At 43.2% G+C, this 26,835-nt stretch overlaps 1 protein-coding gene across 1 annotated transcript in view; it reads left to right on the top strand.

The window, feature by feature from the left end:
• Positions 1 to 26,835, top strand: part of LOC311527329 (protein unc-13 homolog A-like) — a 146,814-nt gene that overhangs the window by 13,461 nt on the left and 106,518 nt on the right. Inside the window, exons 3-5 of the mRNA XM_084641197.1 lie at positions 3,662 to 3,761; positions 11,806 to 11,923; positions 15,519 to 15,642. Coding sequence (XP_084497323.1) covers positions 3,662 to 3,761; positions 11,806 to 11,923; positions 15,519 to 15,642 — 342 coding nt within the window. The remainder of the gene's footprint in view (positions 1 to 3,661; positions 3,762 to 11,805; positions 11,924 to 15,518; positions 15,643 to 26,835) is intronic.

Raw genomic sequence — 26,835 nt, 5'->3', positions numbered from 1 at the left:
AGGCAGACGCAAACATTTCAGTGATCTGTGTAGACAAATGCAGATTAAAACCTGAGTAAGGACTTCAAGATTTGGCATAACAATAAAATAAAATAATACATTACCTTTAACTTGGGGCACTCCAGGACATTGTTAGGAAACAATAAGAAAAGGAGTACTTGTGGCACCTTAGAGACTAACAAATTTATCTGAGCATAAGCTTTCGTGAGCTACAGCTCACTTCATCGGATGCATTCAGCGGAAAATACAGTGGGGAGATTTATATACATAGAGAACATGAACCAATGGGCACTACCATACACACTGTAATGAGAGTGATCACTTAAAGTGAGCTATTACCAGCAGGAAAGCGGGGGAGGGGAGGGTGTACTAAAATATGGCTGACTGACTAATGCTGCCCTGTGGTAACCCGTGCAGATTGTTTTAGATTACTTGGATTAAAGAGAGGTGAATTTTGAGGTCATTTGAACTACCACATTTAAGCCACTGTCTCAGAATATGATTCTCATTTAACTCATTGAGAAGCACAGTCATTATTAGTTACATCTGCATTTGTGAAGCGTAGAACATGGTGACATTTCTTTTCGCTGTCATTATGCATAATATTGTCACGTAAAATGATTGCACAAGATCCAGCAAATGTTATGTTTCATCTGTGCTCTAATTTACAATAGATGCTTACATTTATAGCACTGCTTGATAAATTAAATAAAACATTTAAATTGACCTTTGAATGTTATTTAGCACTAGCTATTATCAAAGCTAACAGTGATGCAGACTGAAAGATATATTCAGAGATAAAGGGCCAGAGTTCCCATTCTTGAGGAACTGCAGAAGAGGTGCCTATATGTGGGAGGTAGAGGTGGTCTTAAGCCACCCGTATGTTCCCACTGTTCCACTCCTGCCAGTCCTCTTCTTCATGTGAGGTAGAACAGCTGTAAGGCTATTCTGTCTTGTGTTGGCTGGCCATAGCTCCACTGGGCCATTACAATAGTCAGGGATGAGCTAGGCAAAGGGATGACCCAATAGTGCTCCATTTCCCCCAACTGTGGACCCTGAATTGGACAGAAAGGGAAGTGACATAGAAAATGCTATGGCAGATTTGGGCTACGAAAGATTCCAATCTTCAAGTAGCTAGTTAACTGGAATTTACAGCTGCTTTTCACCACCAGGGTTTATCAGTGAATGTGGCTCAGAATCTGCATTGTTATAATTTAAGGGTTTTGTGTATGTCTCTGTGTGTGCACGGAGGCATGTGGTGAAGGATGTATTACAAATGTCTCTTTTTCTTAAGTTTTCTTAAGTTGGTCCAATAAAAGATATTACCTCACTCACCTTCTCTCTCTTTTCCAAAAGTAGCTCGTGAGATTTCAGGGAGGGAGAGAGAGATGGGGGAGAAGCACTCTGGGGACATTCAAATGCAGAGAAGAGACACTGAGGTCTTAAGCATAGGAGTCAATCAAAGAGAAGCAGCTGCTTGAACATGGTAGATAACAGAGCTGTAGTAAGAGAAGAAAAAATGATAGTTCAGCAAGTCAAGATTTTCTTCAGAGGTACTCAGCTATGTGGGAAAAGGTGCTGGGGAAGCAACAGAAATGTGAGCCAAGTTTGAATACTGGTGAGAGAGACTTCAGTGTGAGAGGGGAGTGAATCTGTCAAACGTGGATGAAAGCTTGGAGTTAAAGGTGGATTGAATAGAGATTCTTAAATACATGTTTTTAAAGGTTAATCTGCCTGTCTAATTGCTCTGTTTCTCATCCATTCTGGCTGCATTTTCAAATTGCACTGAATATTTGAAAAGATGTTAGCTTTAATATCGGATGAAGGGTATTTATGTTTTTGATATTTGTTTTTGGAGATAGAAGATTAGATTTTTGATGGTGGTGTTCAAAATCACTAGAATTAGGCAACTAATTTATGATTGATGTGGATCCCTTCCCAATGCTCATACAGTCTGATGCACAAGCCCAATAACTACAAAAAAATCAAAACATAAAATAAAGATGACATACAGCAAAGATACAGAAAATTTGCAATTTTCATTCTCTGTCAGGTTATTTGGCGTATTCAGAGAGTTACCCTGCATAATAAATGAATCATATATTGAAAGCTTTTAATCCACAAACAGATTTCTAAACCTATATTGACTTTGTTAATAGTTTGTTCAGTCTGAGAGCAATGACATGATATTTGAGACGCTTGGTACATTGACAAAGAAAATAAATAGATGACTTGGTGAATGATGACTTAGTTTACTCACACTAATTTGTTCCAATTAATTTGTTGTCCCGTAAGAGCTCCCCTTTTGACAGACCTGGCCTATTGGTCAAGTGGCATCACAGAGTAGCCTACAGGGTATAGCCTGCATTTTGGACTCCACCTCACAAATCCACACTGGTTTAAAATGCCAGTGTGCCTTAATGAAATATTATCATGCACTAGCTGTTATGGTTATCAACCTCTCTGAAAACTTTAATAATGCAGGTTAATTAAATGCAGATCTTTAAATGAAGGCTGTAGAAGTTAGTGATGGTACTGAACCAAACCAGGAATTGGCTGCTCTACTTTGTGCCAGAGACCAGTTTGATCTTTATCCCGCCCCAAGATCGAGGACATTGAAAGATGGTTTACAGCCACCTTTGCATCCCCTCACAACAGCAGCATCAAATTCTGCTGTGATGCAACTGAGGACTGAGCCATAAGCATCTTACTATTTATTGGAAGGGACAACTTTGCTACCACATTTAGATTTACATTGGTGCCTATTTTTGTACTTCTGTGATTTCATTCCGTTCATTGCAATGTAGACAGTCATATAATGTAACTCAACGTGATTTGGAAATATCTTGACGTTACATTTACTCTAATATGCATAATGTGGGGCAGGTTTTCAGACATGGCCTCCATTTTTGGACTTACAAAAATGCATGTACAACTTATTTACCCATTGATTTCAATGGGAGCTAGGCACCTAAATACCTTTGAGGAGCTGGGCTTTTCTCATGATGTTTTGTAACTACTGCCACCTAAACAAGGAAGGCGTCTCTTTCTGTAAATAATGCACCACTTTTGTCCACACCTAACTATTAGAGAACTAACTACTTCCTATCGAATATGCTCCTGCTAGAAAAACAACTTATTCACATTTTATACAGTGGACACCAGACACAATTCATACCTCTAGCTGCTTTAGGAATGTTTTGTTTTAACTTATTTTGCTACACAGAGAGCCATATTCAGAATTAATGGGGGTTTCATAGCTAAGCCACAGAACTGAGAGGCATCTCTGTGTGGGTTGTATCGTAGTTAGAGTTAACTCCAAGGTACTGGGAGTTTAAGGGTATGTTTACACTGTAAAAAAACCCCAAACAAACAAAAACTGTGGCTGTGAGTCTCAGAGCTTTGATCAACTGACTCGGTCTTGGGGACCCTCACTACAGAGCTAAACATAGCAGCATAGATGTTTGCACTTAGGCTGGTGCCTTGGCTCTGAAACCCGGCGAGGGGGGTGGGTCTCAGAGCCCAGGCTCCAGCCAAGATGGAAAGGCTACACTGCTATTCTTAGCCCCATAGTGTGAACTCCACAAGCCTAAGTCAATGCCCCCAGCTCCTAGCACAAAATAATGAAAGGTAGTTAATTTGTTTGTTGTTTCTGTTTCAGACACATTTAATACCTATGTTGTTTTAAAAATCCAAAATCTAAAAAGCACCACAATAAACAGAAAAGGAAGCGAACCTTGCTGGGAACAAGACTTTATGTTGTAAGTAACAGAGATTTCTTGTCAATTAGTTTGCATTGTGTCATGGCTATGTTGATACAACTGAAAATTGATAATGAACTCTATGACCAAACACAGCCAGCAGCTCCAGGGAAGGGGAAATCTAGCTCAGGGAGAACATGGGCTAGCCCCTGGCCTCAGGATCCAGGCAAAGTAAGTGGTCTGAGCTGGTCTGCCAGAATGCAGATCAAGGGGAGAAGAAGCCTTTGTGATCCAGTTTCATTAAGCTTATTTTAGCCCCAGTGAATAGGGAGCTCTAAGATGGTAGACAGGATTCAAGTAGACACAATTTTTTATTTTCCATTCCATCCCCCTGCTTGCCAGTTAGATATGCCCAACATATTATTTTAACTGATCATTGAGATTCTTTTAATTGCTGACCTATTAGACCCAGTATATTGTTCCTTATGTCTCTCTCCAAATCCTGCCCACTGCCATCTCCCTTGCTTGAGCCACCTTTTTCTCTTTCCACCCCACCATCTCATCACTCCTGTTTTATTCAAGAGCTTTATTGGCTCCCCACAGCTAGATGGGCACAGGCACATATTCTGCCTCACCTCAGCTCATTTTACAGATCTGTTCTCAACTGGGATTTTCAAAGGAGCCTAAGGAAGTTAGATATCTGGCTCCCACTGAATTCCTGTGTGGTTTGGGCGCGTAACTCCCTTATGTTCCCCATCTCCACTTTTTCCTCTGCATCCTTGCTTCTGTTGACGTCCGGTCATATTCTCATATCTACTATCACATCTTGCTGCCTTCTCCTCTCATCAGAGCAATATCAGTTTTACTCCTAGCAACTAGGATTAGTGGAAAATTTTCAGTGTTAATTTTTCAGATAGAAAATTGACGCAAAGAAATTTTTGGTAAAAGTATTTGCTTTCCTCCAAAATGATAGATTTTTTAAAAAAAATCTAAAAACCAAAAATATTTTTGGTTTTAACCAAAATTTCTTTTGGTTTTTGGCCAAAATGTTTTGGATTCAGTTACCAAAAAAAAAAAAAAGTCTTCAGATTCTCAGTTTTTTGACAAAAAGTTGATATTCTCAGTGGAAACCACCGCCCCAATCATTTTCCAGCCAGCTCTGCTAGTTTATCTCCTTTCTGTCTTTTCCTGCTAAGTCTCCAAGAAATAAACCCCATGATCCCATCATCATATACTCCCTTCAGCTCCTCCCCCTTCCCAAAACCTTTTCATCTTTGAACTTTTAATGTAATTTAGCATTTTCAGGATTTCACACATTTGACTTGTTTTTAAAATAATAACAATAGCCTAAGATCATTGTTTCAGTTTAAGAATCTTAAAGTTTCTGGGCCTGATTCTCATTCATACCAAGTCCACTTTTCACCACTCTGCCAGTGAAAAAGGGTCTTTAAATGTGTGCAAGGTACATTTCCACCCTCTTTAAGTCTCCTTTGTACTGCTAGAGTTGTCTTACTGTAAACCAGGATCAGGCTTTCTGTCTGCAAATTGTAGTAAAGTTGTCATGTCTCAGTGCAGTACTTTCCGTGGTATATAATACTGTGTTAGAAGATTTTTATGATATTTACTAATCTAGACATACTAGTTTTACTATTACTACTAGTACTACCAGTGTACTATGCCTTTTTGCATGAGAAAGTAGGTATTGTGTATGAGGAATCAGAGTAACAGCCGTGTTAGTCTGTATTCGCAAAAAGAAAAGGAGTACTTGTGGCACCTTAGAGACTAACCAATTTATTTGAGCATAAGCTTTCGTGAGCTACAGCTTTTTTACATACTTTTCCACAGTATGCATCCGATGAAGTGAGCTGTAGCTCACGAAAGCTTATGCTCAAATAAATTGGTTAGTCTCTAAGGTGCCACAAGTACTCCTTTTCTTTTTGTGTATGAGGAAGAATTTCAGCATTGGCCCCTCTCCATTACCCTTAATGCAGAAGCTGTCTTAAAAAATATGTCTCTCTGATATTTATACAGGAGGAGAGCTGTTGTTTATGACCCGAGTCTTCTAACTTTCCTGTAACAGTTGTTGAAAATTCAGTTCGTAGTGAAAAGGAAAGGGGTACTTGTGGCACCTTCGAAACTAACAAATTTATTTGAGCATAAGCTTTCGTGAGCTACAGCTCACTTCATCGGATGCAGTGAGCTGTAGCTCACGAAAGCTTATGCTCAAATAAATTTGTTAGTGTCTAAGGTGCCACAAGTACTCCTTTTCTTTTTGCGGATACAGACTAACACGGCTGCTACTCTGAAACCGTTCTTAGTGAATTTGTGTTCTCTGCAGTAAAAACCTTTTGCTTTCAGTCACATTGTGTCTTTGTCACATGGCAAAGAAATTACAATTGCAGTGGTAAATTAACCATTTAGTAGGAAGCATCTCTGGAAAATTGCGCTAGGCATAAGGAAATGTGTTATTTAGGTTGCAGTTTAAATCTGACAGAAGGATACAAAACCACCTTTCTAGCAGCAAAGAAAATAAACTGTTTGCCCTGTGATAATTAAAGCTCATTACCTAAAAGTTAGAGAAAATCTTTTCTGAGCCTGCTGTGGCTCCATCTGCTGCTCACTGAAGCATACAAGGGAGTAGCCTTTTAAAATGCCCTATAAATAGACATTTACAAATACATTTATACAGAGTCATGTTCTAGTCCATTTCTTTAAGTGCTCTTTCTCTTCAGATGTATCCCAAGAAGTCAACAAGTTTGCTTCTTTTAATGTACACAGCAGTTTAAGCCTTCAGCATATGGCTCTGCCTTTTGATTTCCAATGTAACATTAATATCATCATAGCACTGAGGAAATTGAAAGGCAGGATTTTGCCATGGGGTAGCTCTTCGCACCTGTGTAAAGTGAGAATCGGAACAGAAATATTTCACATCCATTTTGGACAGGTGTTAGTGACAAGGCAGCAAAAAATCAGGCCATGACTCCCCAGGCAACCCAAATGCATACAGTATGTAAACTGCTTGTGCAATGCAGCATGCATCAGTTATATTTTGTTCATATTTAATACACAAATCAGGGGAACCACCCTTTGTTGCTTCAGTAGTTTTTCCTTTTTACAGGTAAATGTGAATTCACAGGATTTCACTGTGATTAACTGAAATAATTTATTGTTTAATCTCAGGATTTATTCCTGTTTGATTTAATGTGTCAGATAAACATTAGGAATAAAAGTATCATCACTCATACCAGCAGCATAGTTACATTGTTTGTTATTACTAACACTTAAGGAAATAGTTCATAGCTGTTTGTGGTCTAAATATACAAGATGGCAAGATGTGCCATCATGAAATAACTTTTATTTCTGTCTGGGGCTTTATTGTATTGATTTTGTATAAGAGACAAACCATACCTAAATGTAGTTATGAATTCCCAAGGCAGAAGAGAATGATAAAGATTTGGTACAAACATTTCTGTCTTTAAAATAACAAATAATAAAATAGACATACGATCCACAGGTAGAAAAAAAAGGGCGGGGGGGCTAATCCAAAGCCCACTGAAGTCAAGGGGAATCCTTCCATTGCTTCTGCTACAACAGTCTATCACCTCTAGCCAGGTATGACAGTTTAGAAAACCTATCCTAGCTTTTACTTTATTCAGTGAAAGCAAGTGAGAGGGTCAGTATATACTGGGGCTGGTCCCCCTTACTCCCAAGTGTCTGAGAGGAAAAGGGGCAGCATTCCCCAATACCCATGTTAATCATCTACAGATGCTGCTCTCTGCAGCCTGATAGAATGGGGGTAATCACCCAAGCTGGCGTTGGAAACTCTCATGATTTCATGGATATTGGGCCATAACTGCCAAACATGATTTGGGTGGGGGAGGGAGAAGTTTAAACATCAAAAGAGAGACTAAAACCATGTCTAGTCTTTAAAAAGATCTTCTGGGTTTTGCAGTCTGAGTCATTATCTTTTAATTTCTGGAGTTGGTATTGGTGCTTAGCCCTCCCCTGCTAAAAAAAACAGAGTTGGTGTGTCACAGAATAGGTGGCCCCTGAGGGTGTAAAGCACCCAGCCTACCTGGATTCTCCTTAGGAGAGCCTGTCACACCTGTGAGTAGTTAATGACCTAGGTGACTGAGTGGCAGTTAACTAGTAAAGACACACCTGGACTTAATAAAGGGTTATGAGGGCTCCTTAGTCAGGAAGCTACAACACACAGAGGTAGTTCCTGAGGCGAGGGACTTTTGGGGGAAGCTGGTTAGCAAGCTTACCAGAACAGGGGACCAAGGAAAGATGTTATGGAAGATATCTGGTTCTAAGAGTGGCAAAGCCCTAGGAAGGCCTGGTCCTAGCAAAAGGATCTTATCAGACAGAAGCAAAGTGTTCAGGTAATTGGGGAACTATGTGCTGGTCCAGAGAAAGAACCCTTCCCCAGGTGATGGTAGGAGGCCTAACCCCAGAAAATGGTTCTGGGTTGAGAGGGCCTTACTAGTGAAGAGCCTGGAGTGAGAAGAAAGAGGGAGTTATGTGGGGGGGCAGACTAACTAAGAAACACCCCTCTACTACAATGCTGGAGTGAAGGCTTCTCTGTATACTGCGTTCAGCCTTTTATTAATAAACTAGATCTCTGAAGGGGCACTAGTCACTATATAAGAGCCTCACTGAACTTACTAATAGCACATAAGGTGAAACTGAGGCAATGACACAACTATGGGTTCACACTGGGCCACCCAAGGGTGCTCCAGGGGTGAGTGCTTGCCATTACAGTGTTATCAGCCTTTGACACTGCCTCACTTTCCCCTCTTGGGGTTCTCAAACACCCAGATGCTTGTAAGTCATAATACCCTTTTTGGATGGTGGGGGCTGATGTACTTAAAAAAAAAATTACAGTTCAAATGCTAGCGTAAGTCAAAACAAGTCTTTCCACAACTCTACAGTTTCTTCACCACTTGGTGGACTCAACATTTCTTTTCCAAACTGGGGTTCTGGTGTCTCCTCAAGCCTTTTCCTTCTTAAATCTGCCCTTCACTGCAGGTAATGCCAGCCAGTCCTTTCATCTGATCTAAATTGTTACTGTGTGTTTGCCTTTCATCTAGGAAGCAGGTGACCCCCAGGTTATGTCTCATAACACAAGAATTAGGGGTTATCAAATGAAATTAATAGGCAGCAGGTTTAAAACAAACGAAAGGAAGTATTTTTTTCACACAACACACAGTCAACCTGTGGAACTGCTTGCCAGAGGATGTTGTGAAGACCAAGATGCTAACAGGGTTAAAAAAGAACTAGATAAGTTCATGGAGGATAGGTCCATCAATGCCTATTAGCCAGGATGGTGTCTTTAGCTTCTGTTTGACAGAAGATGAGAGAGGGCAACAAGGGATTGATCACTTGATGATTACCTGTTCTGTTCATTCCCTCTGGGGCACCTGGCATTGGCCACTGTCGGAAGACCGGATACTAGGTGTGATCGGGGTCCTAGTGGGAGCCAGCTGTGGTCACTCAGTTAGAGTGAACTGCAAAGAATGGGGCAGCCGAACCCAAAAAAGCTGGTGGATATTCCAATACTGTACTTAGATTTACCAAGCCAGCATAAAACAGCTTCTTTATTACCTTACTGGGTACTCAGAAGTCCAAACAACACAGTTCCCTTAAAGTTATCTAGCCTCAGGCCTCCATCCAGGTACCCATGTCAAATATGATAAGAATTTCTGTAAATCTTATTTCATCATATAAAAGAAAAGGTTCTACCAATCCCAAAGGATCGGACGCATTACCTCCCAGGTTAATGAATGTTTCAGATCTTACCCAAATACACGCTACAGCCAATGCTCATTAACAAAACTAAAATTTATTAAAAACAAAAGAGAGAGAGTATGGTTAAAAGATCAATGTACATACAGACATGAGTTCAATTCATTGAATTGCAGATTCATAGCAGAGATGGTGAGCTTTGTAGTTGCAAAGAGTTATTTCAGAAGTAATTCATAGTTTATAGTCCAATGTCCAAATAGCATATTCAGGCTGTACCAGCATAACTGGGATCTCAGTCTTATGACTCAAACTTCCCCTAATGAAGATGAAGCAGATCTGAGATGACAGAATCAGGACGCAAGGGTCTTTTATACAATTTCATGTCTTTTTGACAGGTGGGAGTTCCTCAGGGAACAAAAGGTAATTAGGATGACTTTGAAGGAGGTCCATCACCGGTACTTAGTTATCGAATTAACATAAGGCCATTTGCTTGTTCCTCCACCGTTCACACTACATTTCAAAGAGAGATGAATACCAAGATATCCCATGTTTACAATTCATTTAAATGATATCAGAATATAGCATGGACTGGGACTGTTGATTACACTGTTGACCCTACTCTTACATATGTAAATATACAAAAACACAAACATTATCTCCCTGCATGTCTTTTGAGGGTTATTTATTTATTTTATTTTCTAGTTATGCATCACAATAGGCTAGATGGACCTTTGGTCGACCAAGTATGGCAGTTCTTAGTCCTGGCCTCAAACCCATGTCCTGGGAGTCAAATATCTGAGCACAGGTGGGACTAAGGCCATAATCCTTAAAGGCCAGATCACTTTCTGACACCATGATGCAGGTGTAGTTTTACCAGCAGCCATGCAAAATCTCTGCCATGATCACTTCTGCATTTCAGAAAGTTTTTTATTTATTTTTTATCTTTGTGTTTTGTGATTACTAAATACCTGGACTGATTAATTATTCATGTATGTATGGTCCTGTAGTAAGGAAACTGTTGCCAATGTCTTGTCAAGTACACCCCAAAAAGTCACAGATGGGGCTAACCTAAATGATCATCCTCCTCACCCCAATGATAATGGGACAATTTGGCTCTAACCAGACGCCTCTTTTATAACTAAAGGGTAATGTTTTCAGATTCACTCCTCGGTAACCTAGGAACTGTTAGTTTCTAATCACAGATTTGTTTACAAATAGCTCTTTCAACTTGGGTGAGAGCCCAGCTTGGCCCTTTCAATCTGTTTCTCTAGCTATGTCTCAGGGATGCTATCAAGTTGAAGAGTTAGTTTTTTGTGAAGCACTACAGTGCTGTTACCTACCAATATTTAAAAATAGTAAATAACTAGAATATGGGTTGTGAGGAGGCTTAGAATTAGGTTACTGTACAAGGGTGTCATTGAGCAGGTATTTCCTTAGATTATTAAAATATATTTTAACTACTGTTTGGACAGCCAACTAACTAACTAAGGGCTGGATACACAGGGTAAGTCCTGTACCTATGTGAGCAGCTGCACTAGAGGTTGGGTGTGTGATTCACTCTAGCACACTGGTCCTGGGATTCTTCCTGAGGAGAGCAGCTTCAAAATCCATTGGAAGGTCAGAGCAGCAACACTGGTCTGAATCAGTGCATCTTCTGCTTTTTTTCCTGGGCTATGTCAGATGGCTCTAGGTCTTCCAGCGAAGCAGGAATATTGGCTGCTGGTACCAGTCTGCTGCCCCACTCCTGACAGACTTTCTGATACACAAAGTATGGAGCTGTGAAATCAGTCAAGATCCTGAAAGTTAGTACTCAAGTGTATTATTGACTTGGATCTTGGAGCTTTATGTTCATAACCATGCCAGTTACTTCATATTTCACAGTAGAACCCATATTTTATTATCTAATTGGAGATTGTTAATAAAATCAAAAAGTTCACAAAATTGAACATTTCAGAAGTACAGTAGATCCAGGGCATAGGTTGCAGTATGGTATACTGCACTGTTTTTTTCTTTCCGTTCGAAGCGCTGCGAAACAATTTCTAATTGAAGTTATCAGAATGTGAAGCGATGTCGACTTGCTCTTTACTGACATTGCTTTTGTTTGTGATTTTATTTTATTTTGGTCAGGAGGAAGCATTCATATAACAGGTCATTTGTAAGATTAGTGTTTGTAAAAGTAAGGTTCTATTGTATATTAATGATGATAATTGTGTGGTTAGAAAGCAGTGGTTCAGAGTATTCTAGTGGAGTAGTAGTAAAACTATCATTAAGATTGCATTTTCAGATTTTCAGGTTTGCTGTCCCAAATCACAGTATCTGGTTGGTTTGTTTATTTGTTTGTTTTGTTTATTTGCAGTGAAATCAGTGATGTTGAAAAGGGCTTCATGGTGGAGCTGTGGAAGAAAGGCTTGATATGGGACAAACTTTTAGGTACTTTATGGATTCCCCTAACAACTGTGGAATATGCAACAGATGTAAGTTGACTTGCTGTGCAAAAATGTTTTGTGTACAATCTGATTAAAAACTTATTTTCAGTCTCTCACCTACTGTAATTACACTTATGATTAATCATAAGTGACATCTCAGTTGCTTCAGGCCATAAAACTGAGGCACAGTGCATATGCAACTCTCAAAGTAATAGTTGATATGCATAAGCTGTTATTCTCTGCAGAAGCGTTTCAAGTACTGAATCAGGTGTAATTCAGTCAGTGGGTTAAAATTCACCTGTGTTCACTAATTATGAGAAATGCAGAGGCAGTGTGGTTTATGTGATTAGAGCAGGGAGACTTGGAGTCAGGATTCTCAGCCTGGCTCTTCCACTAATTCACTGTGACCTTGAGCAAGTCACTTTACACACCTATAAAATGGGCACAATACAAGCTACCTACCTCTCAGGGGAATTGCAAGTCTTTAATAATCAAGAGTGTTATGATCTCTGGATTAAAGGTAGGTGAAAAATGTTATTTTGTTCCATTTTTAATTGCTGTTAAAAATACGTGATAAACCAGCTGGCAGCATGGTCAGAAGAGGCCTTAGAGAGGGCCGTCTCATAGAGCAGAAACTTGCATCCTGTGAGGCCCACAGCTAAGAGGGATTTCTTGATTTATGAGGGCCTTTCTAAAAACTAGATCCAAAACGATTATGGATCTGTGCAGCATGCTTTCTCTGAGTGCATTTATCAACTCTGCTGCAATGGCTGCTATTACAGCCAATCCTTAAGCCAGACCATAGCTGTGGTATCTGTGGTTAATTGTGCCTAGACTTAGGTTTATAAAAAGGAAAGGGAAAAACTGCTTAAAGCCATGGCCAGGAGGATGTGTTAACTGCTCCTTCTCTTTAGTATTTCTACCTATCTCCTGACATTGGGAAAGGAGTGAAAATGGAGGAAAAGTTATAGGAGGAAGGACGGAATAGAGAAGAGATTTTGGGGGAGGGACGGAAAGGGGAAGACTGAGGAGATGGGCTCCACTCAAGAACAGTTGTGCTGGGTACATACTTATGTAGGACCTTGGAGCTGAGTGGGCTGGGTTCATGGTGGGTTGTCTTACTCAGAAAGCAGTTCAGACTACTGCAGAGAATAGGAACTCTGAAGCTGCATGGCAGAGTGCTGTGGAATACGCTGTGGGTGGCATCAAGAAAGAGACAAGTCAAGCAGTCTGGCTTTCCAACAGGCCAGCTTATTCAGGAAGCAGGTCATACTGCTGGAGAGGCTAGGAATCCTGAAGCTGCATGGCAGAGCATTGTGGAACTGCCTGGGGGTGGGAGCGGGAAGGGAAGGCGCCTATGTCAAATGCTGCACAATCTGTCTTGCTCTGCACAACCCATGGGAGCTACAGAAACACTCTCTGCTGCCCCAACAGTATAGAGGTTGGGTCCAAACCCGCTCCACGGACACTTTAAAAAATATCAACAGCAATTTATGTCCCAACCCTTGTACCTTCTCTCCCTCTTCTCAAGGAATGGTGATTGGGAACTGCAATAGAAAGGCAGCTGTTGTTGTTAATTTTTATTTGTTTGTTAGTTATGGTAGGGATAACCTAGAACGTGCTAGGCACCGTACATATAGGGAGTAGCAGACAGTCCCTGCCCTGAAGAGCTTACAATCTAAATAGACAAGAAAAATGCAGGGTTAGGGGAGGGGTATGAGACTCCAGCCCAGCAAACTATATGACAACAAACATTATGTTAGTCCCATGATATTTTTTGTGGGGGAGGGGTTAGTTAGGTGGGATCTGCTAACTGGGAAGGGAAGCAGGGTGAGGCGGTTAGGGGAGGGGAGAAGAGAGGTATATGTGGAGTGAAGCTTAGGTGAAGAGACGCATCAGAGAGGGAGGGTTGGAACAAACAAATCAGCACAGGGCAGAGAAAGTCAGAACTTTCTTCAGTTTTGACTGGAATGTCCAGAGGAGAAAAAGGTCCCTGCTTTGGTGGCTTCTGTTCCTACTGGCTTGAGGCTGTGACTGAATCCTCTGCAGTTTCCACCCTGGCCACGTGGTGTGGGGAGGCAAGGCACCACCTGGGTCTTCAGGACCTCAGAGTTTGTGGTCTCCCCTGCACAGTTCTGGGTCCAGAAGTGTGCTGGGAGGTGGGCTGGCCCCAGCTGGGCCTCATTTTATTTCTTCTCCCTATGGTGTAGCAGTCCCCGCGTTGGCTGCTTCTGTTCCTCCCCTTCTCCCCAGTCACCATTTCTTTGTAGGGCAGAGGAAGTAGGTCTTAAGTGTCCATGTGTCACGGGCTGGCCCTTTAAGGAGAGCCAGGTTCAACTTTGCCTGTGGTGGACAGCTACTCCCACAACTGATCCTGATGTGCTGGGGATCAGATGGCTTGGTCCAATTATCAGCCCTACCTGGGATGGAGTCAGATGATTTCCATAAAAGGCTGTGGTTAGTTAGGGAGAAGATCTACAAGAGCGAGGCTCTTTTAAGGCTGATCCTGAAGGGAGAAAGTGGCAGGAGAGGAGGAGGATCTGGTGGCAGACCCTGGAGAAAGCCAACCCCCCAGGCAAATGGGCTGGTAGAAGAGGGGAATAAGAGTCCAGTCTGTGGAGAACCAGAGTGAACAAAGGACTCCAGGGAGGAGGCCTAGAGGGTCAGAAGTTTGGGTAGATGATAGCTTTCCAAGGACAAAGTCAGTCCCGAGGGTGAGCACTAGATGAGAAAGTGGGGTGGAAGGGTAGCCCATGAGGGAAGATGCTTTTTTATGTTTCCTTTGGGACTATTGTTTGATTTTGATATCAAGACCCTGACAGTGGATGCTGAGATACAGGGAATACTGATGCATATTAACTTGAGAAGACAGACCCTGTGTAAAAGGGCTATAGCTAGCTAAGGACTAGACTATATGATGCTCTCTTGGAACTAGAACTGACCAGGGTCTCATACCAAACCAAGGAAGACTGAGGACCTGGAGGGAAACTGAGGTGGGAATGAGTGATCCCATGGCAGGCTACATAAGAGTGCTGTAGAAGCTGATTCTACCACACCATATATTATCTAAATTGACATTCAGCTGCTACTACCAGGGCTCAGTGTCCTCTCTGAAGCAGAAGTAGCCTCTGCATGGTATTACCAACGAAGGCTGTGTAAATTCTAAAGAACAGCGGCTGCATAAGCAGCTTGCTTTTTATTTTTGGAGGACTGGGAGGGGATAGGTTCCTATTATATTTACTGTACATTAATCACTTCAGCTTTCTAGAACATACTTGCTGCTTGGCGTAGACAGGGGAAATTGTCAGTAGTGCTTATGCTGGGGCCTTCAGAATGAGAGCTGTAACTTTCAATGCTCATGTTTCTTTCACCTACCCTTGAACTGATGTATAATCAAACAGAAAGCCTAATCCTGCAAATACTTGCTCATGTGAATAGTCCACATAAGGATAATTTACATGAGTAAAAGTTTGAAGAATCAGGCCAAAAATATTAATTGCCAGCTGTCAGATCCAAAGCCTATTGAAGTCAATGGAAAGGCTCCTGTTGATTTCAGCGGGCTTTGAATAGGTCCTCTGCAGCAGAATGATAATGGTGGTTAACATAAATCCTAACCAGGTAAAGTTCAGTATATCCTTTGTAGGAAGGTTCGGGTGCATGGTGGATACTACATTCTGAAGTCATAAAAAATGGAAGTGAAATCTGTGGCACAAAAACACCAACTCGACATGAGATTTTACTGGATGTCTACTTTGCAATACTGAATGGTAAGTTACACATGAATAACCAAGTAAAAAATGAACAGTATGAGATGGAAGATACCCACTCATTTAAGTTCATGCAGTGCCCTATCAAATATCACACTGTCTCTAGGCTTTTATAGGGCTGCCCATCACTATAGTCACCTGATAATAGTAGTAGTGAAAGGAACACTATAAGGAAGATCAGCCCCAAAGTATAATGGCCTGTTTGTTTGCATAAAAATAAGAGTCTCAAACTGCTGATGTCTGTGCTGTTTCATGATTTTTAAATAAAAGCCATTAAAAGAGTTATCTGGTTGGATTTAAATACCTACCTCCCTGCTTGCTAACTGTCCAGGTTTGGCAATGACTACACCAGGGACCTCGTGTCTACTGTCTGCCATAGTTCTGCATGAGGCACAGCGTGTGGGAAGCAAGCTTACTGGATAACACAGCTTTGTGTGCCCCCATGTGGACTGTGGAAATCAAGGAAGGAACGTGTGTCAATGTGGCATACTCCCTCCAGATGTTCCACCTTGAGTGGTGCGCTCTGCACCTCCTACTTGGACAATGACTAGAAAAATTTGGCTGTTAAACTTCAAAAAGAATATCCCTATTCTGCCACCTTTACTACCAATGATGAATTCGACTTTGCTCTCTGAGTGCTCCCCTGACATCAATAGGACAATTCTGTAGTTAACAAGGGCGGGCAAGCAGGGGCATCTCCCAAAAAATCTATCTCCCCACAGCCCGAGGAGGGAGGAAGCAGCAGGGCATCTGGCTGTTGCCTGAGTTTCTCCCCCCACCCCATAGCTTCAGCCAGCTGCTTCTTCTTCCCTGTTGCTGGAGTCCAACGGGTTGCCTCTGCCTTCACCCCTTGACTCACCTTGGGGCGGGGTCTGCAAAGCAGACAGAAACTCTGGCACTCCAACAGCAGGGAAGGAGAAGCAGCAGCTGTAGGGGGCCGGGGAGGAAGAGCTTAGGCAGCAGCCAGCCACCCTGCTGCTTTCCCCCCTCCCCCCCCCCCCCCCGACTGCAGGGACACAGGGAGTGCTGCTGCCCAAGGGAGCCGCTGTCTCCTCGCTGCTGGGCATCCCTGACAGACGCATCCCGAGAAATCAGGGGGTGGGGAGGCGTCGTGAACCTTTCATTTATGTGTCTTTAACATATCCCTCCAAAAGCGGTCAAATTTAAATTCCTGTGCACACACCTAGTAGTTAAGGTACAAAGGAGATGGGTCAGTGTTCGCTCTAATTTTTTATGTCCATGTGCGGAATGAATTTTATGTGACACCAATATGGAGGTGATGTGTGGGGGGTGGGCTGAGGGGTTTGGAGTGTAGCGGGAGCTCAAGCAGGGGCAGAGGGTTGGGGTGTGGGGGGTTGAGGGCTCTGGCTGGGAGTGCAGACTCTGGGGTGGGGCTAGGGATGAGGGGTTCAGGGTGTGGGAGGGGGCTCAGGGCTGGGGTAGAGGGTTGGGGTGCAGGGGATGTGGGCTCTGGGGTGGGGCTGGGGATGTGGGCTCAGGGGTTTGGCCAGGGATGGGGGTGCAGGCTGCCCCGGGCTGCAGTGGGGAGAGAGGACCCCTCCCCGCCCCCCACAGACTTCTCTCACCGCAGCAGCTTGGGGCCGGGGGAGAAGTGCCTCATTGAGGCAGCTGTGGCGGGGCTATGCTGTGCTGGGCCAAGGGAGGGGCCCCTGTCCCGGGCAGCTCCGGCGGGCCTGGGTCGGGTTGGGCTGAGGGAGAAGGTCCTCTCTCCCGGCCGGGGCAGGTCTGTGCTGGGGCAGGCAGGGAGGGGCACCTCTCCCCAGCGCAGCCCTGAGCCCCTGTGCAGGCTTAATAGGCGGCTGCGCAGCTTAGAGGGAATTTAGGATGGGTCCCAAGTAATATAATGGAGAGAACATCTACACTTCTTTAAAGCATGGATTTTCAGTACGCTCTGAAAATCAGGTCCCTTTCAGGTGTCTCAAGTTGGACACCCAGAATCAATGAACACTTCTGGAAATCTTGGCTGCTAGTTTTTAATAATATAAGGCTTTAGAAGTAATATGGACAAAGAAATAACTTTTAAAAATGATCACCAGTCGAATTGTAACACTTTGCTAAATTTTCCATTATAAATCAAATTTACAATAAAAAATGAAATAAAACTTTAGGAGTAAAATGTTGTGGGGTTTTTTTTAAATGAATTATATTAAAAGACAGAAATGCTGATGTGGATACAAGAGTAACAGGAAATCTACTGTAGGTGAAATGTAAAATAAATTGATATGCAGAAGAAGAGTGTTTAAAAGCTTATAATATTGGAAGACTGAATTTTGCCCTGAACCTTATCCAACCAGAGGCTTGGAGATGAGGTAGAAAACTGTGAGTAAGATGAAACTTTACCCACAAGGTCAACATTGGAGGGAATTCTTTTGCTGAGAGGAAAAAATAGATTATTGGGGCAATAGTGCTCCCATTACTCTCATGAGGACTACATTTATTTTTTCTAATAGCCAAGAAAATAGCACTGGTAAATTTTCCCTTCTAAGGATAACACTCTCCCTTTTGTATGTTGTAATGAAGCCTCAAACAAATAGGAAACTACATGTACAGTAATTTTTTATTTTTGCTATTTAGGTGTAGTTCTCTCTAGAATATTCCTTGCCACTGACCTGATCTAGTTCCAGTTGAGTTCAGTGGAATGACTACACTGACTTTAGCAGGGAAATTGAGCCTCTAACTATAAAAGAAGCAGAGGGGGCACATTATAAAGAGGGACACTCCAGTCTGGGGTGGGCTAAATAGACTCCAGGTCCTTGGAATTTTGTGCCACAACATCCACTACGAAAAAGTTATATGTTTTTCAGTGCCACACCTACATCCCTCATTATGACCCTAAATCAGGAAAGCATTTAAGCATGTGCTTAAGTAGTTTGCTGGATTGAGGCCTAACTCAAGTGCATTAAGAGAATTTGCCACAACTGTTGGTTTAGAGGTACTATTTTTATCTCTTTTTGGCTCAGCCAATTACGAATTAATTTTTCATAGCCTGAGGTTTTGATTCCAGAAGAACAGATGGGCAGAAATTAAGAAGCAGGAAAGATAAATTTCAGAGTAACAGCCGTGTTAGTCTGTATTCGCAAAAAGAAAAGGAGTACTTGTGGCACCTTAGAGACTAACCAATTTATTTGAGCATAAGCTTTCGTGAGCTACAGCTCACTTCATCAGATGTATGCCGTGGAAACTGCAGCAGACTTTATATATACACAGAGAATATGGAAAAATACCTCCTCCCACCCCATTGTGCAGCTGGTAATAGCTTATCTAAAGTGATCATCAGGTGGGCCATTTCCAGCACAAATCCAGGTTTTCTCACCCTCCACCCCCCCCACACAAATTCACTCTCCTGCCGGTGATAGCCCATCCAAAGTGACAACTCGTTACACAATGTGCATGATAATAAAGTTGGGCCATTTCCTGCACAAATCCATGTTCTCTCACCCCTTCACCCCCCTCCCAAAAACCACACACACAAACTCACTATCCTGCTGGTAATAGCTCATCCAAAGTGACCATTCTCCCTACAATGTACATAATTAAGGTGGGCCATTTCCAGCACAAATCCAGGTTTTCTCACATCTCCCCCACCCCCATACACACACAAACTCACTCTCCTGCTGGTAATAGCTCATCCAAACTGACCACTCTCCAAGTTTAAATCCAAGTTAAACCAGAACATCGGGGGGGGGGGGGAGGAAAAAACAAGAGGAAATAGGCTACCTTGCATAATGACTTAGCCACTCCCAGTCTCTATTTAAGCCTAAATTAATAGTATCCAATTTGCAAATGAATTCCAATTCAGCAGTTTCTCGCTGGAGTCTGGATTTGAAGTTTTTTTGTTTTAAGATAGCGACCTTCATGTCTGTGATTGCGTGACCAGAGAGATTGAAGTGTTCTCCGACTGGTTTATGAATGTTATAATTCTTGACATCTGATTTGTGTCCATTTATTCTTTTACGTAGAGACTGTCCAGTTTGACCAATGTACATGGCAGAGGGGCATTGCTGGCACATGATGGCATATATCACATTGGTGGATGTGCAGGTATACGAGCCTCTGATAGTGTGGCTGATGTTATTAGGCCCTGTGATGGTGTCCCCTGAATAGATATGTGGGCACAATTGGCAACGGGCTTTGTTGCAAGGATAAGTTCCTGGGTTAGTGGTTCTGTTGTGTGGTATGTGGTTGTTGGTGAGTATTTGCTTCAGGTTGCGGGGCTGTCAGATTGCGAGACAGGCCAGTCCTTGCCTACAGACAGCTCACGAAAGCTCATGCTCAAATAAATTGGTTAGTCTCTAAGGTGCCACAAGTACTCCTTTTCTTTTTAGGAAAGATAAAGCAAGTTAACTTTTTAAGAGACCATATTTGAAACTGTAGAGAAAGCATTCTACATAGTGAAATGCTTGTAGAAATCCTGCAGAGGTCACTGTAACATTGTATTTCTACATAGGCAGGGGAAAATGGGCATAAAACACTGAGCTTTCAAAGCTCAAATGCCCCATCTATTGCTTCACTTTGTTTTTTCTGCAGTACATTTGGTGCATCACCTTTTGACTCTGTTGATCTTATGCCTGCTTTTCAGCCCCTTTGTTGAACATTTGGTTCCATATCCTCAGTTGTGGCCCCGGCATTATGATGATTTACAGTAATTGAGGATCCGAGAAAGACAGAGTATTTTTCATTGATTCATAAAAGGTGCCAGATTGACAGGTACCAATCCCAAAGACAGAAGTCTGTTTATTTACAGACAGGTATAACTCATGCAGTAGAAATGCAAGGGTTCCCCAGGCTGGCCTACCAATCTGTCATAACCTAGAACTAGAAGAACCAGCTGTAGAGGTCAGGTCACAGTTCTGTCTCTATACCAATTCATTCTTTTGGGAGCCTGCTGTGATTGCTTCCAAGAGTGTTATTGCCATTTGTGCTACTGCTTTTGTGACATTGTCACTTATCCACTGAGCCCTGCATTCATGTCACATAGGCTACTGAAAATATCTCATACTTCTGAAGTTCTGCATGCAAATACACAGTGACAAAAAAACGGTATGCTAGACTATCTATGAAGACTTCAGTAAAATTAGGAACATCATAATATTACTGAGTCCGTTTTTAAAAGGTTATTAGAAATGGATAATTTGACATTATGATTAAAACATAGCAATTTATTTGGGCTTGTGAAGTTGTGTGTTCTTGTGAGAGAAGAAACTAATCTTGAAATGAAAAATAGATAAACGTGCTCTGTCTTTTCTAAAAGGGTTTGTGGGAGGCATAAATCATCTTTGTTCACATTTATCAAATAATAAAATTATATACACTACATAATGAAATGCATTCATTAAAGAGGCACTGTGTAATGAAGCATGCTCTTCGTCTCATAAAGCAGCATTTAGTTATATAGTTGAAAACACACTTAAACTGCCAAGTACATTGCACAATTGGACTGCCTGATCCATTATGGAAGCAATACCCTAATGTTTTGTTCAATGTTATTTATGTTTGTTTACATGTGTTTTAAGGGCTTAGTGTGCTTTTTGACAGGGCTGCGAAGTGGTGTAGGTAATAGAGATTTTTGTAGTAAGAATATTTACCATTTCACATTTTTATAAGTGCCTAGGAACTTGGATGCATGCTTTTAATAAATGAACTTGATTTTATATAGCAACAAAAGGGCACATAGATCTTTAGAGATGTATGAAACAAGGTCCCTGCTTTAAAGAGTTTCCAATCTAAACAGAATAAATATTGCTTTCACACTGAGATGACATGTGTGATTCCAAATACCACCAACCATGAATTTAAGTATGGAGGTCCTGATTCCTATTTACACAAAGATCACTGTACACACTCTGGCAGTGTAAAGGGGCCTTAAAGTAGATGTAAATTATTTTAAGGACCCTTTGCACTGCCAGAGTGAAGTAAAGCTGCCCTGGTGCAAATAAGAGTTAAGTCCAGAGCCTCTTTACATTCTGCTTTGGGGAAACACAGGACTGAACAAGTTCTTATTACGTGAGAATGAAGCTGACACCCATGACTGTTAACCACATTTCTGCTTATTCCTTTCTTCTGTGTCCCTGGAGTGTGGAAGGCTCCCACTATCATCTCTTTAAAAAAAATTGTTTAAACATATGCCACTGTGACACTCCCATCACTTCCATACCACACTTAGCTCCTTCTCACAATACACATGAAGCATTGGAAAGCAAGTGGGAGAAATTTCTTCCAACCCATTTAGAAAGCCTTTGTGCAAGTAGTTCACACCCCTCAACACCTTTCAGCTGATGTTTCATGAACTGACCACTTTCCTCAAGTGTCCACAGCCCATTTTTTAAAATGTGGCAGTCACAGGGGACCCTGACAGTCTGGCGCCTCTCATTAACAGCCAGAACAGATATTTCAGTAGCAAGTTCTAATGAATGTAAAAATATACATATGCAATTCAAATGCCATGATTTTCCCTGAAGCAGGCATTAAAATGTTCATAAGTACTGAGACGGGGCAAGGCCAGATGGCTACAGAAAAGTAGTGGGAGATAGATATGTTAGCTCCAGGCTAAACAAATCCCTGGTACCAGGATAAGTGAAATGACAACTGCCCCAGGTCAATTAAGACACCTGGGGCCAATTAAGAACTTTCCAGAAGGCAGGGAGAATGCTAGGCTGATTGGGGACACCTGAAGCCAGTCAGGGGCTGGCTGAAACTAGTTAAAAGCCTCCCAGTTACTCAGGTGGGTGTGCATGTCAGGAGCTGTGGGAGGAAGTTGTGCTGTTGGAGAGACTTACTAGTACACACCATATCAGGCTCAAGGAAGGAGGCCCTGAGGTAAGGGTGAAGTGGAGCTTGAGGAAATGAGGGTTGCTGTGGGGGAAGTAGCCCAGGGAATTGTACATGTCATGTTTCTGAAAGGTCAGCTACCATAGCTGATACTATTAGGGTCCCTGGGCTGGAGCCCAGAGTAGAGGGTGGGCCTGGGCTCTCTTTCCCCCCCCCCCCCACCTTTGCCCCCTGATTAATCACTGAGACTGGGAGACAACAGAGACTGTGCAAGGAAGGATAGCTTCTCCTCACCTCCCTTGCTGGCTTATGATGAAAATGGCTCAGTAGACTGTGACCGTTGTCTCTAGAGAGAGAAGGGTTATGTGGAGGGTCACAGTGAGGCTAGTGAAATCTGCCAGGAAACATGGGACCCACGGAGGCAAGGACAGAGCTTTGGCGCAGTACAGATGAACTGAAAAGACTAAATTCACTATATAGAGTGGTTATGACATCTGGAAAACTTTCAAAGGGGAGGGGTGGGAATGCTTGTGCTGCTGTAGTAGTGCTTCTGCGCTTTGTTTGAGGCATAATAAGTCAGACCACTGCTCTGGATTGCTGCCATCTCATCATCCTGCCTGTGCAACTGCCCATAGCATAGGAGCTCTGTTCCCTGTTCCTTTATCACTAACTCTGCTGCTGCAATTCCAGAAGCCTCTGATTGGTGACCTAATTGCTTCTACTGTCACAGGCAGAGTAGGAAGCAGAATGCTGATCAGAGTGGTGTGGGAAAAGCGTGGCTTAGTCTCAAATGATTTACATGGGAAGGTAGATTATAGGAGAGGGAAAGTGAAATTGAGCTAGGGATGAAGAGAGCAAGGGGGAGGGGAGGGGGCAGAGAGATCATCTTGAGAGAGAGAGGAAAAATCAAGGAAGACGGAAAGGGAGGGAAGGAGGAGGAGAATGTGCTCAAAGGAGGGGAGAGGACTGAACAGACAGACCATTGCAAGAACCACAGAGAGCAAAGGTCTGAATTGCCAGACTTAATATAGGAAAAGTGAAACCAAAGATTAAAAACAGAACAGCCACTGTTTGCTTTAGTCATGAAACTGACCTGGTGTGTTGGGAGTGAAGTTCAAATCTGTTCCATGCACTTATATGGGGCTTTGGCCTTTGATATCAGACCCTCAGACAGATCAGTTCCCAGCTATCTTAATGGGAAACATTATGGAAAGCTGGGGGTATTCAGAGTAATCAGAAAAATTGATGTACAATGCTGAGTCTTGCCGGATATTACAGACAGGAATACAGGTGATGTGGCAAATTGAAGCAGTCCATAAAGTGCAATAGGAGAAAATACCTCTTTTTCAAGCTAGGATTAGTGCTGCCATCTCTTGCCACAGAGCTCTCTTCAGGTCTCCCAGCCAGCCCTTTCTGGAGTTGGACCCCTGACTGGGGCCAGGCTCTTTCAGTTTGGGAGCAAAAGGACTACATTTAGGTTTGCTCAAATGAGGTCACTGGACATTCTCCAGAGCGGTTATGTTACCAAGCTATGCAAGTATTGCAGGACCAACTTTGTCTGATTTCCACTCTCATCCACCATCTACTTCAGATCAGAGTGTTACAAGCTAGGCTCCCTCCTATTTCTAGCCTCAGAGAACCACGGACAAGTGGAGCAGGGCCTTGTCTGAAATGTCTAAGTTTCTAATGGAAACTTGTCTTCAAAGTATTCCTATTTTACCATTTCAGACAAATTTACTGTTTTGCAGATGGATGACCACCTTTTATTTCTCATCCCAACCTTGATAATTACCATTTGATTTACATGTGCTCCCACGGATGTCTCCAGGATCATGGTAGCAATAATTCTGATTTTAGGGAAGAAAGAAATTGACTTCCCTTCCAAGAAAAAAAATTCTGATTAGGTTTCTGTACAGGGAGAAAGCTGAAGAAAACACACGCACAAACATACAGTTCCTGGAGTATCTTGGGATTCAGGACAAACAGACACATGGTTCCATGGATGTCAGTCACAGGCCGGGGCTAAGGATGAATGCTATAGGGTACAAGGTCTTGTCACAGAAGAAGGTTAACAAAAGATGACAGTGGCTATAGTGGAGAACAAGTGGTGGCACAGAAACCAATTCTTATTGGAGTCTGTGGGAATTGGGATTACATACCCAGGGAAACTTCAATGATCCAGTGTTCATATGATACCTCTCCAGTATTTCTGGGTATCCCCTCTGCATGTCACCAGTTGGCACAGATCTAGCTTTAACTGTATAATCTCTGATCCAACAACTAGTGAATGCAAAGAATCAGATTTTTTTTTTTTAAAAAGGGCTCTCCCCAGGTCATTGTTAAGGCATATTGTCATAGATCTTAGTACAGCAGCATGGAGAAACTAGCATTTAAACTGCCCATGCTTTATATCTCCTGTAGATAAAAATCCAGGTCTGATAACCTGGCCATATTGAAGTCAGAGAGAGATTTTCCACTGACTTTATTGGGGCCAGGATTTCACCCCAGGAGTTCCTGTGACATTCTTTATGAAAATATGCTTATTATATGGATATGACATAATTGAGATATTCTCAAGATGGCTCATGTAAGATATCATTGGAAAGGTTATGATTTACTGAATGTGATTATCCAATCTGTATGCATGTATCATTTCTGTATCTAAAATTAGGAATATGGACTATGTAACCATTAAACTGGGTGTGTGTTGGGAAGACACCCACCAGACAACAGGTTATCAGATTTGATGGTCCATTAGGAAGAAACAACAAGACTGAAGATACTAATCTCTCTCCCTCCTGGGGGGCATCTTGAGACATAACTGTGACACTACTAGATCAGCTAGTCTTGTCTAGGGTGACCAGGTGTCCGGTTTTCGACCAGAACATCTGGTTGAAAAGGGACCCTGGCGGCTCTGGTCCGCACCGTTGACAGGGCCAGTAAAGGTCCAGTTGGTGGTGCTGCGGCGCTAAGGCTGGGTAGTCCCTACCTGTCCTGGCACCGTGCTGTGCCCTGGAAGCGGCCAGCAGGTCCAGCTCCTAGGCTGGGGGCTCACACGCTCCATGTGCTGCCCTGAGCACTGGCTCCACAATCCATGGGCTGGTTCCCAGTGCACAGCACGGGGGCGGTGCCTGCAGGCGAGAACAGCTCGTCGAGCGGCCTTCCCTCCTCCCCCTCCCCCTGCCTTCTACTGCCAGACCTCCTGGCTGCTTCCGGGGCCCGCACAATGCAGTGTTAGGACAGGAGGCAGCCTGCTTTAGCCCTGCTGCACCACTGACTGGGAGCCACCCAAGGCAAGCCCCCACCCCAACCCGAAGCCCTTGCCCCAACCCTGAGCTCCCCAAAGCCCCCTCCTGCACCCCAGAGCTCACAACGCCAGCCCAGAGCCTGTACCCCCTCATTCACCCCAACCCCCTGCTACAGCCCAGAGCCCCCACCAAGTCTGGAGCCTCCTCCTGGACCCCAAAGCTCTCACCCCGGCCCCAGCCCAGAGCCCTCATCCCCTGCACCTCCACCCTGTGCCCCAGCCCAGAGACTCCTCCTGCACCCTGAACCCCTCAGCCCCACCCCCCCAGCCTGGAACCCCCTCCTGCACCCCAAACCCTTCATCCCTAGCCCCACCCCAGAGCCAGCACCTCCAACCCAGAGCTCATATCCCCTCCCACACCCCAATCCCCTGCGTCAACCCATAGCCCCCTCCCATATTCTGAATCCCTCAGTCCCAGCCTGGAGCCCCCTCCTGAATCCCAAATCCCCCATCCCCAGAGCCCACACCCAGAGCCGGAACCCTCACCCCCTCCCGCTCCCCTGTCCCAGCCCAGTGAAAGTGAGTGAGGGTGGGGGAGAGTGAGCCACCGAGGAAGGGGGAATGTAGTGAGTGGGGCCTCAGGGAAGGGGTGGGGCCATGGGGAAGAGGGGGCTAGGGTGTTCAGTTTTGTGCGATTAGAAAGTTGGCCACCCTAGTCTTGTCACGTGATACTAAACATTATCTTGGACTTCTTGTAACTTTCTACTAAAAGGAAAGTGGAATCAAGTTTCAAGTCTTTATTTAAATCTTATTTAAGAGTGGGGAGGAAGGCAGATGAGTCTCTCTTCCATTGGCTACCCAAGAAGAAAGACTGCTGAAAGTACCTGAAGGGACAAAGAAACCAACCTAAAGGGAAAGGCAGGGGTGAGTCCAGACTGAGACAGGGGTCCAGTTTGTAAGAAAAATAACTGGAACCCTGAGCTACAGAAACTCTGCATCCTGCCTAAATTCAACATTTAGGGTGAGAAATTACATTTTGTAACCTGTTTCTTTAGTGAATCAAGTTTAGTTTGTGTGTTGTGTTTTATTTGCTCAGTAATCTGCTTTGTTCTGTTTGCTACTGCTTTAACTCCTTTAATCTGCCTTTTGCAGTTAAT

The sequence above is a fragment of the Lepidochelys olivacea genome (assembly GCF_965140295.1).
Source record: "Lepidochelys olivacea isolate rLepOli2 genome assembly, chromosome: 10".
Lineage (NCBI taxonomy): Eukaryota > Metazoa > Chordata > Testudines > Cheloniidae > Lepidochelys > Lepidochelys olivacea.
Note: the sequence above shows the minus strand (reverse complement) of the source record. Positions and strands in the feature narration are given on the sequence as shown.